The 20,358-nt window shown below is 35.2% G+C and overlaps 1 protein-coding gene across 2 annotated transcripts; it reads left to right on the top strand.

Annotated features, from left to right (window-relative positions):
• The first annotated feature begins 3,567 nt into the window (after positions 1 to 3,567).
• LOC127866166 (sulfate transporter-like) lies at positions 3,568 to 19,425 on the top strand. Of its 2 annotated transcripts, none has more exons than XM_052406579.1 (2): positions 3,568 to 3,709; positions 15,392 to 19,425. In XM_052406579.1, the coding sequence occupies exon 2, from the start codon at positions 16,744 to 16,746 to the stop codon at positions 17,734 to 17,736; it is 993 nt and encodes a 330-aa protein (XP_052262539.1). In that variant the 5' UTR covers positions 3,568 to 3,709; positions 15,392 to 16,743; the 3' UTR covers positions 17,737 to 19,425. The 2 variants fall into 2 exon arrangements, with proteins under 2 accessions (XP_052262539.1, XP_052262538.1); XM_052406578.1 differs by lacking the exon at positions 3,568 to 3,709 and adding an exon at positions 11,574 to 11,661.
• The last annotated feature ends 933 nt before the right edge of the window (positions 19,426 to 20,358 follow it).

The following is a 20,358-nucleotide window of genomic DNA, read 5'->3' as shown; positions in this document are numbered from 1 at the left end:
ATATTAGATGTGTGTTTTTTTCAGATTATTATTGTTAATTAAATTCTTATAAATTAAAAAAAATACATTTTGGATTGAATAGTGTGAGCGTACAATAAGCCGAAAACCAAATTTGTTAAACAGCTAGCGAGTTGAGCACTAAGGAGCGTTTGGTCTGCAATCAAAATCGCCGATCTGATAGTTTTGAACATTAGTGGGACGATTTTCAAATGGTCGTAAACAAACGACCTGCCTCCCTTTGTATCTTATGAGAAACTGACCGGACCCGTATTTGGTAACAGATGAACATATCACTCGCTATAATCAGAACTGATTCTCGATAAAATAAATATGTCCGAACCCACAACAGAGCAAATAGTTAACATACCTTGTACTCAGATGCCTAATACATGATACTTTAATATCATATATACTCAACTGTATTTGTAAAGTTCAGAAGTCATTAAGTTTTACATGATTACACTGAAAGTTACTATTCTACGGAATAACGTTAGGACCATCGTGGTTACTCATGAAAGTTCAGAGGGCGAGAATGCGAGAACGCGATAGTACGATGGCGACATTGCGACAATACGTTAACGACAGTGTGGCAATGCGATGGCGACAATTCGATGGTACGATGGAGAGAACGCGATAGTACGATGACGATAATGCGAAAATACTATGGCGACAGTGCAATAGAACGATGGCGCCAATTGTGGAAAATGTAAGTGCCGCGTTCATAGTGCGATTGAGTTTTAATCGAACAGCTTATTGGCATATAGGACTTCCGTAAACGCAATCGAATAGTAGATGCCGTATGGAGATTCTGTACACTATATTGGACAAGTAGATGACATATCATACTTCTGTACTCTTATACAGCATCATTGCATATAAGATCTATGAACACTATATCGAACAACTACATGCCATATCGGGCTGCTGTACACTGCACCAACCGCCAACATCACATATCGAACTTCTATTAACTTCATCAAAGAGCATGACATATCAGACTCTGAACATTAAATGCATATGGAACAGCTAAATGACGTTTCGTTTATTTTACAAACACCAAACATTTACATTACAATACATATGTAAATTATGTATAATATGTCGAACAATTAACTGAGCCTCGTTCTGAAAAAAACTGGGTTTAATGCATGTGCGTAAAATGTCGTCCCAGATTAGCCTGTGCAGTCCGCACAGGCTAATCAGGGACAACACTTTCCGCCTAAATTGGATTTTTGCTTAGAGAATACTTCATTTAAACGAAAAATGTCATAAAAGCAGAAAGTGTCATCCCTAATTAGCCTGTGTGGACTGCACAGGCTAATCTGGGACGACACTTTACGCACATGCATTAAGCCCAGTTTTCTCAGAACACGACTCAACTGATACATCGGGCACACATCTGAACACTATCTCGAACCCCTACTCGACACACCGGACCTCTGTACACCATATCTAACAATTAAATAATGCATCGCGCTTTAGTAAACTATTTGAAACAGTGAATTACAAAACATAGATCTGCAGGATATAGCAAACAATTAATGCCATATCTGACCTCTATTCATAATATCGAACACCTACATGACATAGCAGACTTCACTACACTATATCAAATATTGATACAAATCAGACTCGTGCACAGCATGTCGAATAACTAAGTGCTATATAGAACTTACGTACACTATATAAAACAGCTGCATGTCATATCAGACTTACGTATATCGATAACATATATGACACATTGGACTTCTGCACATTATGTGGAATAGTTTACATGCATACGATGTTGGCAAACAATTCTCCATATCAAATAATGATGTGACATGTTTAGTTAAACCTATTGTTTTAATTTAAATGGGTGCCAGTGATAGCCAGATCTAACACAATTCGTAGTTTGATATCTTTGTTTTAATGCTTAGTAATGAACCGCAGACTGTTATTTATTAAATTATAAATATCCTAATACTATTTAAATGTCAAATACGTTGGTTTGCAAGCATTTTTTTGGAATTCTTAAATGACATGAATATATATGCTTGTTTGTTTTTAAATATATTTTCTTGGATAATCTGAGAAACAACTTAATGTTCATCATCATCACATCATCATCGTCATCGCCATCATCATCATCATCATCATCATCATCATCATCATCATCATCATCATCATCATCATCATCATCATCATCATCATCATCATCATCATCATCATCATCATCATCATCATCATCATCATCATCATCCTTATCATCATCCTTATCATCATCCTTATAATCAGCATCATCATCATCATCATCATCATCATCATCATCATCATCATCATCATTATCATCATCATCATCTTATTATTATTATTATTATTGTTATTATTATTTTTATTCTTTTTCTTCTAGTTCTTCTTCTTCATCGTCGTCCTCGTCATCGTCCTCCTCCTCCTCATCATCATCTTCTTCTTCTTCTTTTTCTTCTTCTTCTCGTTCTTCTTCTTCATCGTCGTCGTCCTCCTCCTTTTCCTCCTCCTTCTCCTCTTAACCATCATCATCATCATTATCATCATTATCATCATCATCATCATCATCATCATCATCATCATCATCATCATCATCATCATCATCATCATCATCATCATCCATCATCATCATCATCATCATCATCATCATCATCATCATCATCATCATCATCATATTCTTCTTCTTCTTCTTCTCGTTCTTCTTCTTCATTGTCGCCCTCGTCATCGTCCTCCTCCTCATTATCATCTTCTTCTTCTTCTTTTTATTCTTCATCTCGTTCTTCTTCTTCATCGTCGTCGTTCTCCTCCTTTTCCTCCTCCTCCTCCTAACCATCATCATCATCATCATCATCATCATCATCATCATCATCATCATCATCATCATCATCATCATCATCATCATCATCATCATCATCATCATAACAGTAACAAAATCTTCAACTTACCACCAAAAACTTGATGAAACGAACAAAACTTTCAATATGAAGAGATAAATACAGCATCTTAGTATTATGTTCGTCAAAAGACGACAGCAAACATTCTAATTGCGTTAAGATTATCCAAATGGAACCATAAACAAAAAAAAACTGAAAACCACTGGAACTTTCAATGTTAGAATAAATAAATGGTCGAAATAGGATGTCTTTCCAAATTATTACGCTGATCTTTGTAAATTTCGCATTAAGCGCTGTCGAATGCATTTAACAACTACCGTTAGCTGTAAGCATGTGTTTTGGAAATGTCAACATAACCACAGATTGACGCATACAGCTGTTTATTATTTGTCCAGTTGCACTGCAAAAAGCCTGTCCTGTCGTCACCTGTGATCATTAACACGCACATTCGCCATTCTTCCAGAGTTCAAGAGAAGTTAAAATGTTATTGCGTTTAGATGATTTGCACGCAATCCGCTATACATACACCGCGTTGTCGAAAAGGTTGACAAAAGCAACGATACTCACGGTTATTAATGGTACACTACCAGATACGCTGATAAGCGCCAATGACTGCAACAAAAACGTTTTTGTTAGACCAATGTTAGACTCTAAGATAGACAATCTATACTTTTGACGGATATATAAGAAGCTTCCAAAAATATCGAAACTATGTCGGCGTCGGCATATCATAATAAACAGCGGAAATCTGTGACTTCGGAAATATTCCGCCGGCTGTCGGGGAAATCTGTTCTAGAGACGACAGGGTATGTGTTATAGCAGTTGCAACATGTTTAGTTCTCAGTCATAAGTTATTGATATCAAGTTATAAATACATAAACGTTGAGTTAGCAAATACACAATTAATATTAGTTTCGTTGCTTAATCATAATCATATTACTATATTACGCAATGTTATGAATACGATAAATGATTATACATGTATTTATTTTAATGATAATAAAAACGATGATAATAATAATATTATTATTATTTAATTATTATTATTATTATTATAATAATAATTATTATTGTTGTTGTTGTTGTTGTTGTGGATGATGTTGTTCTTGTTGTTGATGATGATGCTCGTCTTCTTCTGACCTTTAACAATTACTTTCTATTTCAAAATAATATTACTGAAATATAAATGGTTAAATAAGCATTGGATTTCTACACCTGTCAGTGAATGCAATAATTCACCAATATTATTGCAAAACAGTATTGATTATGTCTGAAACATTTCAATCAAACAACGTTCCACAAATGTAAACTTAAAACACTGTATTTTTCTTAACAAAACGAGAGCTTGTTTTTTCCATCGCCTTATTTTTGTTCATTCACGGTCTGTATCAACATAACGGTTTAGGTGTGTATTTAGCTATCAAATTCCTCAACATTTGATTCAAGTGGTGAGTTTCAAATACACAATACTATTGTACTAAAATGTCCTAAATTTAATAACGTGTAAGGTAACACATTGGCAAAACTAGTGCACACCAAAAACATCTTGTTTTGAAATATAGTCGTTGAGGGATTGTAGCGATAAGCTTTTAGTCGCACTAAGATAGATTAACAAAAACGTCGATCTACAGCGATACATACGTTTTTTCACCCGTTCAAACTACTAAAGATATATTTTAAAGTAAATACGTTTAATGCCATACAAAATGACTACATTTAACGCAAAATGCACTTACGGACACAGCTAACAAAACTGTGTCGCAAGCTCCATTCTCCAACACCCTAATAAAGGATTAATAATATTGCGCATTATTTACTTATATTCCGATAATTAATTGCGTTTCGGTGTTTTATCTTATTTTATATTACTGAATTAGGTATCAAGTTGCAAATTGTGTGGCCTATGTATGCCAAAAATAAGAATCCAATGCTTAGTAGATCTAATGTTTACATTTATCAATATAAAGCATTTAATGACAAGCTTCATTGCATGCCAAAATCTGTGATCAGGTCCCTTTTAATCCATTAGTATTATTAGTGCCGTCTAACAATTAGTTTAGATTAACCCACAGTGTCTGTAACTGTATCGCTCAATTACGGAATCCGGATAGTGCCATCTATAATCTCGCCTTTCTTTCATTACGGGCTACACACGATACACATTGTTTTGCGCGACGGTCGCGGCGACGCACGATATTTTGTGCGACAGTTGCGGCGACGCACGATATTTTGCGCGACAGTCACGGCGGCGCACGATATATTTAACACGAAATATCCCTATTGTGTAGGTAGCCCAAAAGGCGATTTATCGTGTTAAATATATCGTGCGTCGCCGCGACTGTCGGGGGAAATATATTGCGTCGCCGCGACTGTCGCGCAAAATATCGCCCTTGATGAAAGAATTCAGACCGCGACACACGACGCACGCGTGGCGACACGCGATATTTGTACTGTTTAAATATCGCTTTAATAATATCGGCTGTCGACTGTAGCGTTTTCAAACAATTAGAATGCGACAGTCGCCCTTTTATATGCGATATCTCGCCCTTTGAACACGACCATCGCACTTTACGAACGCGACCGTTGCCCTTTATGAACGCGACCGTCGCCCTTTTATATGCAATACTAGTATCTCGCCCTTTTAGAACGCGACAATCGCCTTTTATATGCGATATCTCGCATATAAAAGGGCGACGGTCGTGTTCAAAGGGCGAGATATCGCATATAAAAGGGCGACTGTCGCATTCTAATTTTTAAATATCGAGTATCGCTTCGTGCGTCGTGTTTCGCCCTTGATGAAAGATGTGCGAGATTATAGATGGCACTATCCGGATTCCGTACTTAATCGATTTGCGTATTGTAGTCACAATCATATACGCTCACATAAATTCATTGGAGGTGTACAAATTTTAAATCTAGAAATATTTAGCGCAATTACTACATGCATGCAGCATTTTAGTAAATTGTATATTTAAGTACTTGTTCTAATAGGATGCGCAGTGTCAAAAGCTTCTTAAAAGCTCGATCTAAACAATTATCTTTAGAACTTAAGAACATTTCCGCATCAACGATTTCGAAAAGTTTGTATTACGGATTTCGAAAAGAAAACCACAACTCAACGACCGTGTCGAAGTAAGACTCCCGATTCACTCATCTGCAGGGTCCGGTTTAATAAAAAACTACAAAACACGACTGTAGTCGAGCGACTGTGCGGTCGACCGACGGTTTTCGGCCGCCAACTGACAAATTGTCGCGTTCACGGAGAAATTTGCCGCGACTGTGGTCGCATGACTGTGTGGTCAGTCGACTGCGGTCGTTGTAGTCGCTATTTAAAAAAAAATTATCACTTCCGCCATCAACATTTTTTTATTTATTGTGCGAAAACTCATATCACGAAAAGTAAATCTTAAATTTGTTAAAATAATATGATATTATTCTTTTAAACAGAATTCGCTTGCGGATTCTTCGTCAAAGGTGTGTTTGTAATAATATTCATTAAGTGTTCACAGTTCAAATACAAAATCTGACGCAATGAAATAAAATCTACTACTATGGTTCACGCGTCTCTGGACAATGTCCTTCCGCGTGTCAAAGTTGCAGAACCTCAAACATACTTGACAACGCAGTTTCAAGATGTTGGTACTAAAGACCGTACATTTATATGAATATTCACCATATACCAATATGAATTAGTGCGCTCGACAAATCGGACGGAATGAAGGATCGAATGAATAATGCTCGTAGATCGAGGAAAACGCGTGCAAAAACTGCATTGTGGAGTCTGGATGTCTACGGAATTCTTTAAAACCAAATAACGAGTTTGCAATCAGCTCTGGAATTCACTAATGATTATGGACATACTGCTGAGACATTTTTGTTAAAATGTTCTTTTATATTTGGCTTCTAAATCTGCCCAATAATTAGTGCACTTAAAGGTTTGATAAATTGCATTATCGTCTGCAAAATTCATATAATGAGAATCTATCTAAATAAGGTTGATATTTCTATTTTATAGGATTGAACTTATGACACTTTATCTGGGCAATGATCGTTTTGTTAATTATTCATATTCCATTGTAAATTTCACTTCAACTTGATACACATACTCGAATAATATGTATGGGACTCTTTTAAATAAATCTAGGTACATGGTGCGGAGAAAATTGTATTTCGGGGAGTTCGTTCCTGCATATTTTATAATACTGTCAACATATCTGCGATTTGCTTTATTGATACCATGCTGTTTTGTATAAAGTAAACGGTATTTTTATACAGGATATATTTCACATCTGATCTGAAAAAAACGTCATTAATTCGTACTGTCGGTACTAGGAAATTAATCAAATGAATATTTGAAGCATCTGTCAGTATTACAAAAAAGTTTACTTACACTTATCTTGTCTGTATTTAAGATACTAGTCTGGTTATTGATGGCTCGAAACTATTATAGTAATCCGGGTGTTTTTTAGCATTATTTTTGTGATTTAATTTTATTATTGATGTCTTTATAAATATATCATTTATTTCTCAACCTACAAAAATGACGTAATGATTCATGAGGGAAAATACTTATCCTTTAATTGTTGATATTTGTTTCTGTCTTTCCCTTCATTCGTTGTAACCACAAATTCTTTCTTCTAAAAGCCATTATTCATTATTAATATTGATGTAGGTTATATGACTTATTCAATATTGTTATTACAAAATTAAATTGGTACTGTTTCTATTATATGAACACGAATGATGAAGCTAGTGATGGAGTAACATTAAAGTTGTGCACATGTAACAAAGTATCAACACCATTTTACTTTACACTTTACTGCATGTATAAATCATTTGTGCGTATGGTATAAGTATTGCCGTTTTTTATACCATGGTGTATTTTTACAATTTTAAAAGAATGCTATCAATATACATGTATGTTGTCATTCCATATAGTTCAGCATAAATATGAGCCGTACTCTGTCAAAAGTGGGTTAAATGCATGTGCGTAAAGTGTCGTCCCAGATTAGCCTAGGCAGTCCGCACAGGCTAATTAGGGACGATATTTTCCGATTTTATGATATTGTTCGTTTAAAGAAAGTGCCTCCTTAACAAAAGTCTATTTTAGGCACACAATGTAGTCCCTGATTAGCCTGTGCGGACTACACAGGCTAATAGTGGACGCTACTTTACGCACATGGATTAAACCCCCTTTTTACAGAGCACGGACCATATGTAGAGTAATGCGTCAACGGGACACGTTGAATGTAAAATCAGTGCCTTCAACTGAATTCATCTCAACGTACGTGTACAATTTGCGAATAATAGGCCAAGATAAGTTCCAAAGAAAGTTGCCCTTAATGAGCAGTTTATTGAATGATATTGGTGCACATAAACACGGGATTATTTGCGCATTGCCTTCCTGTGGGACTAACCTTTAACTTTCAGTGAACAGTTTGCACTCCTCTCTTGTATTAATACTACTCTTTATAAGCCGGGAGAAAAATAAATGACGCGACGTTTAGCATCATAAAACATATTTATCCCATTGTTATTAAGGTAAATCAATTAAGTGCATTTCTTCTAAACTACTGATATGTATTACTTTCCCTTGCTCGAGACATCCGTGTATTGGATGGGAAATACGCATATTGATGATACAATATTGTATAAATTTCGGAAACGTATTCTAGATCTACAGCAAAGGTGTCTATGAGCTCCAATAGCTCTCTCCTTGGTAAGCGAAATCGACGGAAAAGTTCATCATCATTGTACATGTCTAATGGATTCAACCTATCTCTAAAAACTCGCTCTCTTCGAAAATGTCTTCGCATTCGATGAACAAGTCGCATGGAGGCCGCCATGATTAAACTCGAAACTATCCGCGTTCATTTTGCACGGGTTTTCAATGCCGACAAAGCGTCAAGCGACGAGCAGTCGTGGTGTGAGGGGTAGACTGCGGTCGCTCGACAATATGTCGAACAACGCGCGGTCGATTGACGACCGTCGCTCTCCATTAAACACGGCTATCGTCGCACGACGATTATTCGCTGGTACAACCATAGTCGCCCGACCATGGTCGCTCTCATTAAACCGGACCCAGTTGAGTGATAATCCGGCTATTATTTCGAAATATTATCCAATAGTTTATGTCCACATGACCGTAACAGAAGACTCGCGGGAGCCTATGCAACAGACAGAGTGCGCACATTTGTGAAACCTCATATAGTATCGCTGTTTATGTCTCTGTTTCATTAAACGAATCGCCACCATGCAATCACATTAAACGAACATTATTAGTATTCGATATTCATAATAACGTTGCAATCGAGGGAACACTTAATATTAAGCAGGTAAGTGCACGTTTAATTTACAAAATCATAAAACTAGGAATTAATTCTCCCACGCTGTTCTTCAGTTTCAAAACTTTGGAAGCTTTTAAAAGAAAATATCTTTGAGATACATGTTCATGTATGAAGAAATATTGAGGGACATTACAACTAGGTTAATCAGCAAACAGCTGATTCTTTACGTTAAAATTCGATCAGCAGTACAATTTATGTAAAAAGAAGACCTTTAATTTTTCACAGTGGCGATGCGTCTTTTAATCACCAAGACATAAACTCTTTATCAACACATCTTCTTGAGCTGTGTTGTAGTTGTAAACTTAGGTTTATCAACAGACAACTGCTTACTATTGACGTTGAAATTTGATAAAAAAAACCTTAAGTAGAAAAAAAGAAGATCTCCGTTTTTTCATGGAGGCGATTTCTCTTTAATCACCAAAAAAATTAATAGAGTATACACAAATCTTCGTGATTTTATTGTGTTGTTTATAATTCAAAATCGATTACTTTAATTTTGATTAATATTTTATATCATATGCCGGCAAAAGCGCATTTAATCTAACGGGACATACAAAAATTGTTTGTGCTGATAAGTTTTTTTTAAAGTTTTTAAACTAACATTTGCCAAAATTAAGCGAGTTTTAGCACTTTTTCATTACTAGTATAATTTGTCATGAATCATTCAATTAAAATTCGGGAACGTATGTTTAGAGGTGTACAATTTTAAGTACTTTTATCTAAATGTATTTTGAAAATATTAGAATAAATATAACAGAGTTTAAATTTCAACAAATCAAAATCAAACCAAATAGTCATTTTTTAAAATAGTTGATTCTTAAGGGTGGCATACAATTTGTAAAGAAACAGTATTATTTAGTGTCATCATAGAATGCAATATGATGTTTACATATGAGTTTCGCTCTTGGAACACAGGTTTAATGCGTTCCCTTATTAGCCTGTGCAGACCGCACTTACTTATTACGGACGACACTTACCGTAAATCGATTTTTCTAATACGAGACTTTCTTTACACGAGAAATACAGTCAGTGTACGCGGAAAGTTTCGTCCATGATTTGCCGATGCGGACTGCATGCATTAAGCCCCTATTTCACAGAGCGATGCTCTTCATATGTTCATGTATGCTTGTCAAAAGGAAAACAACAGCTCCGAAAACAAAATGTTACCGATGTACACATCGTTTTATCCAATTATTTTGTGCAATGTGAGTTTCTATTATGTTTTAATCTTGCATTTCAGCTGAATAATTTCACGTTAGAAATGCAATCATCGTAAGTGAAGGATTTGTTTGAAACTGCTATACTTATTGCCAGCGCATTAAATACTAGTGGTCAATCATAACAATTTTTACATATTTGTATCATATGATTTGTATGTGTATTTATGATTCGAGGTAAATCACTGTCATGCTTCTGTAAAGCGGTGTGTTCGCAGTCAGTTAGCAGCCGTGCTTCTAAAATGCGGTCTGTTATTTTCTGACTCAGTAAACGGCCGTGCATTTGTTAAGCGAATTGTAATTTTCCTCAGTCATACTGTATTACACAATGCTTTGCGTGGTTTGATGTGCTTTAACGCTAACCGATGATTTGAGTTTGTGTTTAAGATGATGTATTTGCTTATTGAGAACAATATATTTCATAACCTGCTATAATTTGTTTTGATCTTTTTAACGTCCGATATAAATATATATACTATAGTTATCATAAGTCATTATGCACAAATTATTGTTGTAAAGTTTATTATTTAAATCATGTCCATACGATACATTTAACTATTAGGTTCTGGTACTTGTTTTCATTTAGCATTGTTGATTGCTTCAAATTGACGACTATGATTATTTGAGTTTTATATTTTTACTGAATTAGATCTCATAATAAGCCTAAATTCCTTCCACATCTCACTGTATAGTAACGCATTGAGTTTTGTTACCGCTACCATTTCTTGACTTACACAGTGTGTTGAGCAGGCGACTTAAATACACGGTGTATATGCATATCGGTGACCTCTCTGTCAAAATGCTGCCTCTCAGTTCCATAGGCGCTCGATATTAATGACAATGTTTATTTTGTATTTATTTATTTATTTTTAGTTACACGTTGTTTATTATAAAGCATACACATACTAAATTAATAAAAGTCTTCCGACAAAACGTCTTATTAAAAGATAGTTCGACAATGTATGTGTAAATATTGACAAGGTAAATCACTCGCCATTTTCTAAAGCAACGGAAGTGCGTTATTATGCATAATTAAATCGCTGTCACCCCGCTCGCTTATTGAAATGCGCGCGCAGGCAGGGAACCTCGCTCATTATAACCAATAACAGCCACTAAGCGCCAGATTTGATTTTTGACGTGCTGATTTTTTTTTCTGGAAAACACCATGGCAGACGAAATAAAGTTACACAATTGGTAAGGAATGATTCATGTGTATGCAATTTACAATATATTTTGTTGATTGCCCCATTAATTGAGTGAAACAATAGTTACAAGGATTTATCACATCGTCTGTGGATGTTTCTGTTAAAACTGAAAGTAGATAGAGAAAGAGCGAGGTTCCTGGCCTGCGCGCGCATTTCAATAAGCGAGCGGGGTGACAGCGATTTAATTATGCATAATGACGCACTTCCGTTGCTTAAGAAAATGGCGAGTGATTTACCTTGTCAATATCTATGTACATAGTCGAACTATCTTTTTTTTAAGAAGACGTTTTGTCGGAAGATTATTATTCATTTAGTATGTGTATGCATTATAATAAACAACGGGTAACTAAAAAAAACATAAATATATAAATAAAAAAAACATCGTCATTGACATCGAGCGCCTATGCTCTGTTCATTCTCGGCTGCCTCTCTGTTATATACAAGAAAATAGATGATCGACATTCACAAAACAGGTCAGAAAATATAAAATTAAAACCCGTATACACATTTGTGCATGAAAAGAGGAGGTCCATGAGTTGAAGCATATATCCAGCTAAATGTTCACAGTATTTCGCAAGTCCAAACACTTATCACAACCTCTATCGAAGATGGAATGATTACGAGGTTGGTGGAACAATCGTGCATACATGCCACTTTGATGACTTTTTAACATAGCTTTCCCCTAATATGTCAAATATCTAGTGTCATTTATATCATCTTTATGATCAAATCCTTACGTTCAATGTACGCTATATAGTAATTTTCATCAATTTTACTTAAAAAATGCCTACTTTCGCTTTCGTTCTGGCACGGGAAGCCTCTTGATCGGCTCACTTTTCTGGCACGGGTAGCCTATCTAGTCGTCGATTGACAGGGTCTACGCCATTTGCCAAGGCCTTTTTTATAGACACTAGGCATAAATGGGTTAAAGCGGTAGGTCAGCGGTGCAGAACAGAACAGACTTACGCATGTTAACCTCATCGTCATTTACATACATATACAATAAAAGCCTGAAGTAAATACAAATCATACATCATTTTGAAGTAAGATCAATTTTCAATATAAGAAATAATTACGTTTTCGTGTTTTTTGAAAGTGTTATTAATCAGTGACCCCATAATGTCAAACGTAGTTTAATGATTGCAACACGTATTGCATTATTCTGCACCATGTTTCATTAGTGAAAAATACAATTATTTCAAACTTCATATATAAGAATATTTTTTATACATTCAAAACTTTGATTTTTTAAAAATAAAAAGCCCATAAATGTGGAGTCATATGGAATGCCCATAATCGCATAAATCAAACTTAATACTTGTATGTTATTATTATTTGTAGTCAAATTAGAAATATAGGATTTAAAATGCTGATAACATTTAAGTTTTTTTAAATAAAATAAAACCTCCATCTACTTTACACTTAATTGTAGTTAAGTATTGTTTAAGTATTATCCTTTAGTTGATATGTAAACGAAACTATAGCTAACTAAAGGTATATGGTTTTATAGTTAATAATAATTTTTGTATTTAGAGAGCAATCTTGAACTTCTCGTGGTAATTTCTACATTAATATACACTAGACAATTTAATTGAATCATACCCCAACATCGACCGTCTATATGGAACAAAATATAGTGGATCTGGATGGGTATATTTGCTCGTAGGAAATGAAATAGTATCCTACGCTTTAGACAACACGTGCGACACATTTACTTTAGCAACAATACATACAATTCATTCAATATTAAAAAAAAATACCAAAACATTTTAAACACATACTGAACATTCAACATGACGTGAACAATCAGAGTACTGTACTATATAAGTGACCAAATTGATAATTTTCAACAGTAGACATTAACGTGTCTCTTAGTTGGAAGGCTTTACGGCAGTATGTTGCCAACTTTTTTTTAAAGAAGTTTTATTTTCGCTTTGTAACAAACGTATATATTTACGCATATTCGTTTAGTTTTATAAATATTTTGAAATATATTCTCTCCGAAAATGGATGTATATGGGACACTTAAGAACAAAATGAAACTCGTTTTCAGTATTATTAAGATTGCAGGGATTGCGTTTTCTATCTTATCTTGGCACATTATTCTGTCGACCGATTTCAATATTTTATTTGTGGGATGATACATGTAATTTGGCCAATACATTTTTTTAATTGTTGTTTACCCAACTTGCTTATTTATGCTGATTTGTCAAAATTAAGTTTTACTTCTCTATATACACCAATAGACATTGAGTCTTCTTGTCCTGACCGCCAAAGTTTAATATAGATATCGCGAAGTCTGATTCTAAGCTTTGGGATGAATATTTCTATTTTAACCGAGTTCGGCTAAATCCATATTAAATATAACCACACGATTGAAGTATAAGGCGAACCTGTGAGGAACAGTTTGTACGAGAATTGTTTACATTAATGTTATTCAACTGTTCATTAAAATGGTATTGAACATAAACTTTTTTCGTTTGACCGAGCGAATCTTTTAAAAATATTTGATCATAATAAAGTATCTCTCTATGTACAATTAAAATCTACCAAATTTTGTATACAATGTAACAGTATTTCTATAGGGTTTGACGTTAAGAACCCAACTACGAAACATTGTGCGTACACGTTTTTTTTTGCATGCGGCAATTTAACCTATTTACAGTTGTTTCAAAGAAATCTCGCTGAGCAAGTATAAGATCCATGCTATCATATCTTTTAATTAGCATAGCTATAATGTAATTGTGAACAATGCCTGGTGGTATGAGGGATGACTGTCCTTTCATCAAGGTCCCCGAGATACCATGCCGACAACGACGGATTGACCCAAATCAGCATGTTTTCTATGTTTCGGCGTTCTGAATAACATAACAACAGCACGGATTTAGATCTTAATGTTTAATTAACACATCTGTCATGTCATTGTTAACCACCTGCTGGGGTGGACGTTGACTGTCCGTTAATCAGGGCCCCCAGGGATACCGTAACAGCAACAGCATGGACACAAATAAGAATATTTTCTATATGTTTCTAAATAATATAAAATAGCACGAGTTTAGATCTTTGCAAACGAACGTATCTTTTTGAGCGTGCATGTATAGGCTAAAATCATATTTACGTGGAATCTCTTATACCTGAGACGTTTAAACTGCTATGCGATACGGTTTCTGAATAACAAAAGAAAGTCATTATACTTGAGAGTTCTTGAATAAATAATTATGAATTTTCCATCTTACATGATCAAACGACCATAGATATTTAACTTTTTTCAGTACTCATTTATTGAAACAACATCACCGTGCATCAAATGGGATGTGATCGCGCCTTCAAATATTGCCAACTTCAACGAGAATTTTATTTAAAGACAACCACGTTAGCGAGTATGCGAATTCGTAAAGAGTTATTTATGAACATTTCATTCAAAACGATTTTACAACTACTTAACATTTTCCGCACTATGACTACATTTTCGTATACAATATATATTGATCTATTTTTACAATCTTAACGACTTCAAAGAACGCTGATCTCATCGTATGTTTATAGAGCACAGTGATGAGAACAATGCATGCATGCATAACTAAAAAAAAGCCAAAATCTAATAAACTTCCAGGAATAATTTAAAGTCGGCAGACTATTTTTTTTGTATTTATGTTACTCAAGCACAATCGCCAATTTATCTCCACCTAATTCATAGCTAATACCTTCTTTTATTCCAGACCAGTGGAGATGGACAAGCTACAGGCAAATCAGGAGCAACGGTCGTCGGAACCCAGGCCACACATGCTCAAGCGTTGGTTCGCCTCCGTCCCGGAAGCAGACCGCAAATACATGCCAGTGCCAAAGTCGTATAGAAAAGCGCGAAACAAACCCGTGCAAAAAGGTTACATCGCTCGTGCATTGGATGTAATATATAAACGAGTTCCCATCATTGAGTTTTTGAAGACCTACGAGTTTAAAAAGAATGCTTCTGCAGATTTAGTAGCCGGCTTGGCTGCGACGGGTCTGCACTTTCCGCAAGGCCTTGCGTATGCCATTATGGCGGGGCTACCCCCTGGGCTTGGAATGGTCTCCACCATTTTGCCCGTGCTGATCTACATGATATTTGGATCCTCGCCTCACACTTCTATTGGCACCAACGCCATAGCGTCTATTATGATTGGTGACATGCTTCTTGAGCCAAGCCTAAAGGCTAGTATGCTTGCCGCCTCGGTAGGCGGAATGTCCGATGTGCATCTTGTTGTGAACAATTCGTCTGAAACGTTAAATGGCATGAACGCAACCGCAGCTTCCTACACTTTGAGCCTAGAGTCTTCTAAAGGGTACATGGATCAAAGGATTGCGCTTGTCTCCGGAGCAACATTGTACATTGGCATAATGTTCTTCTTGATGGCTATTTTCCGCATGGGCTTCTTGGCGACATACTTGTCACAGTCGTTTATGAGCGGTTTCACGACGGGAGTAGCCGTGCACATCTTCAGTAGCCAGATAGCGTTAGCTCTCGGCTTGAAACTGCCGCCAAGCGAGGGCTTTGGAAAACTGGTGAAGTTGTATTATAATGTATTTGCACACATTTCATCTGTGCACGTTCCGGATTTATTGGTCTCCCTCATATGCGTGGCAATTTTGATTGCTGTCAAAATAGGTATCAACGAAAAATTCAAATTAAGAATTCCTATTCCAATTGACTTCATTTTACTTGTGGTGGTAACAATTATTTCCTATTTTGCACAACTGCCTTCCAAATTTGACGTGAAATCGATAGGAGTTGTTGAACTTGGTTTTCATGCGCCTATTATGCCGGCCATGTTTCCGGTCGGCCCATTGCTGCTATACGCTCTGCAAATAGCTCTGGTCACCTTCTTCTTGAACATCTCGGTGGTAAAAATTCTCGCCAGACGGAACGGATACGAAATCAACGAGAACATTGAGCTGAATGCATACGGAATGTGTAACATCCTTCCCGCTTTTTTTTCCATTCTTCCTGCCAGTGTGGCGCCACCAAGAGCCTCTTTGCTGTCCGCTATGGGAGCAAAAACAACCATGAACGGTGTATCCTACGTTCGTCATAATGCTTGCTTTGGTATTTTACTTTGGTCAGTTTTTTGAATCCTGTCCGAAAGCTGTGTTGGCATCAATGATAATGGTCGCTATGAAAGATTTGCTCAAACAGGTGACTTGCCTGCCAAAACTCTGGAAAGTTAATAAAAATGATTTTACCATCTGGATATTTGCAGCCATCGCGTGTATTTTTATAGACATTCCATACGGACTCGCACTGGGCGTGCTCGTGTCCCTGCTGTCGGTGGTCAATCAGAGCCAACGAGGCTGGGTTTCCATCCTTGGTAAGTCTGACTCAGAGGACCTTTACATGGACTCGGAGCTATATGGATCCATCCACGAGCTGCCGAGGATCAAGATTGTACGTATGGAGGCTTCGCTGTACTTCGCCACGGCCGAACAGTTCCGGAAGAACATATACAAGATAATTGAGCAAGACACGGACAATTATGACGATGACACAGAGGAAGACCCTGAATCGGAACAAACAAACATTGCGTTAACTGTTATGAATGCCGATGACAAAGAAGAAGAAGTCAAAATTGATGGAGAAACACAGAAACTAAAAAATGGTAACGCAGACCACGGGGACGATGATGCTTTGGCTGATGAATCCGACCAGTTCAGCACGAAGATCCTTATTATAGATTGCATACCGTTTAATTTCATGGACGGTACCGGTCTGGATATGCTGAAGCTGGTCATATTTGAGCTGAAGTGTGTTAATATCGAGGTCTACCTTGCGAGGTGCTCTAAGTACATGCTGCGGATGCTGGAAGTGTCGGACGCTTACGACGGGTTACCGAGGGAACACGTTTTCATTGACCTCCCAGACGCCGTGGAACAGGCTAGGAAAATGGTTGAAGGGAAACGGTATCGGCCACACCATGTGCACCATATCGTTGAAATGCACGATGAAAAGCGCAAAATGTCGCTGCGCCAGACTGACACTGAGTATGACATGTTCATACACAGAAAAAGCATTTTCAATCCTCTGGCATAACCATTTCTTTTGGAGTGATTTAGACACTCTGTTATATTATGACATGGTACGAACAACAGTATACGTTATTTGCACATGCGTTTTGTTAAGTTTCAGTAAAGAAGTAAATAAAAAATGGCAACAAAATCAATTTGTATAAGCGTATACATTTCTTGTAAAATTGTAAAATTAAGCTCTTAGTCTTAATTATCTAAGTGTGAAGAAAATATTTGATACATTTGTTTTAAATATACACAGTTACTTTATAGTTATTGTTTTTTAACCCTGGCGTTCATTTTGTTTGGATAATTTACGTTTCTGAATGTTTTCATCAATGTCATCGATTTTCCTAATTGATAGTGTCTAATGATAGGTTAACATAGATAGGAGTCAGGTTAAACATATCGTATAATAAAAGTGTTTTGATTTCATGTGTAGCATGTTTTTCATGAAAGGTTCTTCTTTAAATAGTCATTTGATGGGAATGTTTTTGTGAGGTCCGTTTATGGCATTTTGAACAACGTTTGAATTTTAGATATTTTAATGGATTTCACATTGTACATATTAATTTTCACCTGATAAAATTCTGTAAAATTACAAGTCAGTTTGCAATGAAAGAAACATTTGTTTCTTTTATACTTTTTATGATTTCTCATTATGGCTAACAAAACATTTCTTTTGATTGACTAGTTTTATACAATACAATCACGGGACTTCTCTATGCATCGTGCTTGTGATTTTTTCCCCCTTTACACTCAGATTCAATGAAAAAAAATGTAAATACTAAAACTAAAATAACACCAATTACAATTATTTAAGAAAATGGTAAATATCAGCTTTGAGAAAAATTCGGTATTTGTTGTATTTTAAAATCTTTTTTTTAACAGTTTTTTTTTTGCGAACAACTGTTTTATGACTTTGCAGTGTAAACATATACGTGTATTGTTTTGTTATCACTATTAAATATTTTATCTTTTTTATGTTATTCGGAACGCTAATATACACATTGGTTAGAATAAATTCATAACATTTCTTTTTCATTTAAATGTTTTGAGAATTCTTTTTTTTTAAATGTGCAGAATTTTATTAATTACGTATAATATTGCATACATACATACGTAGAATAGTGTGTACATTCATACAAAGTATTATGAATTTTATAATAAAAACAAAGTATTTCATATAGCTTTTTTGATGCGTACATAAATGTAATAATTAAACTTGCAGTAAAATCAACATACATTCATATAATCTTATATTTGTGTTATAGTTCAAGTATTGTACAACATCAAAATAAAACACAACAACACAACACAAGCTTGTACAATACAAACTATATTAATGTTGAATATAAGTATGTATATCCTTTAACATAAAATATTGCATATAAGAAAGTTAAATAGTAAGTGCTGAATTGCATTGCATACGGAAAACTGATAATGTGAAGAGAATTCGATTTCATCGAATTAGCCAGAAATAACACGGTTATATTGATATTTTCAGTACTTGATGAGAAACTATCAGATTATCGATATTTGTCAATTTGTTACGAAAATCAATACAGTAGATAAATGTTATTACATGAATTGACATGAACACGTTATATAGTTTGTTTTCCTTTTTGCTACTTTCAAACAATTATTATTTTAAAATAGAATCTTGATAATGTTTTGTTGACGAAGTGTAAGATGATATTTCAAATGAATATTGTCAACAAAAGCATGTACTTTTCATTTATTTATATACAATTTATATACATGTATATATGAACAATATATAATATTTATAAGCAAACTATTTAGATATATTAACATGTTATACAAACAGAGGTTGTTGTTTTGTGTTTATGTTGCCCACCGACAATTTCATCGTAATATATATATATATATATATATATATATATATATATATATATATATATATATATATATATATATATATATATATATATATATATATAAAGGGACTCTAAAGTCTGCCCATTCACTTCGTTTATATATTAATACTATAATTGATGCTAAAGGAAGCATAACATAATCACATTGTAAAATTGTTGTTATTAAATTGCAACGTAAACTGTCTTTAAGACCCGCAAGGTAAAACACTTTTTTGATCGTATAGTTGCCGAATAAACATCAAGCTCGTTCATTATTATAGGCTTTACCATCGAATCAATGCGGTATTATGTGTAGCAACATATCTTAGCTAGGAGGGATATTTCAGTTAACCAAACATGGACACGAAATTATTGCGGCATGTTTTACTCATAACACGATTGCTTTTATTTTCACATGAATAATACATTTAGGGGAAACACTTGAAGAAGATGAGCATGTATTTGTGCTTTAGCATGTATAGTAACTGCTTATCTCACAACATGCTTTAAAAAGGATTTCAAGTTGTAACAAGAGATGTGTTTGTCAGAAACACAATGTCCCTTACTGCGCCGCTTTGATTTTTTTATCATTCGGCAGGTACAGCTATTTTTCTCCCTTTGAAGCTTATAACATCCCTTGGACTTGTTTTTTTTCCTTTGACCTTAAAGGATGACCTTGACATTGACCTTCACCACTCAAAATGTGCAGCTTCATAAAATACACATGAATGGACATAGAAGTAATGAGCATTTTTCGAAACCTAAAC

Source organism: Dreissena polymorpha, chromosome 2 (assembly GCF_020536995.1).
Source record: "Dreissena polymorpha isolate Duluth1 chromosome 2, UMN_Dpol_1.0, whole genome shotgun sequence".
Lineage (NCBI taxonomy): Eukaryota > Metazoa > Mollusca > Bivalvia > Myida > Dreissenidae > Dreissena > Dreissena polymorpha.
This window is presented reverse-complemented; position numbering and strand designations above follow the sequence as displayed.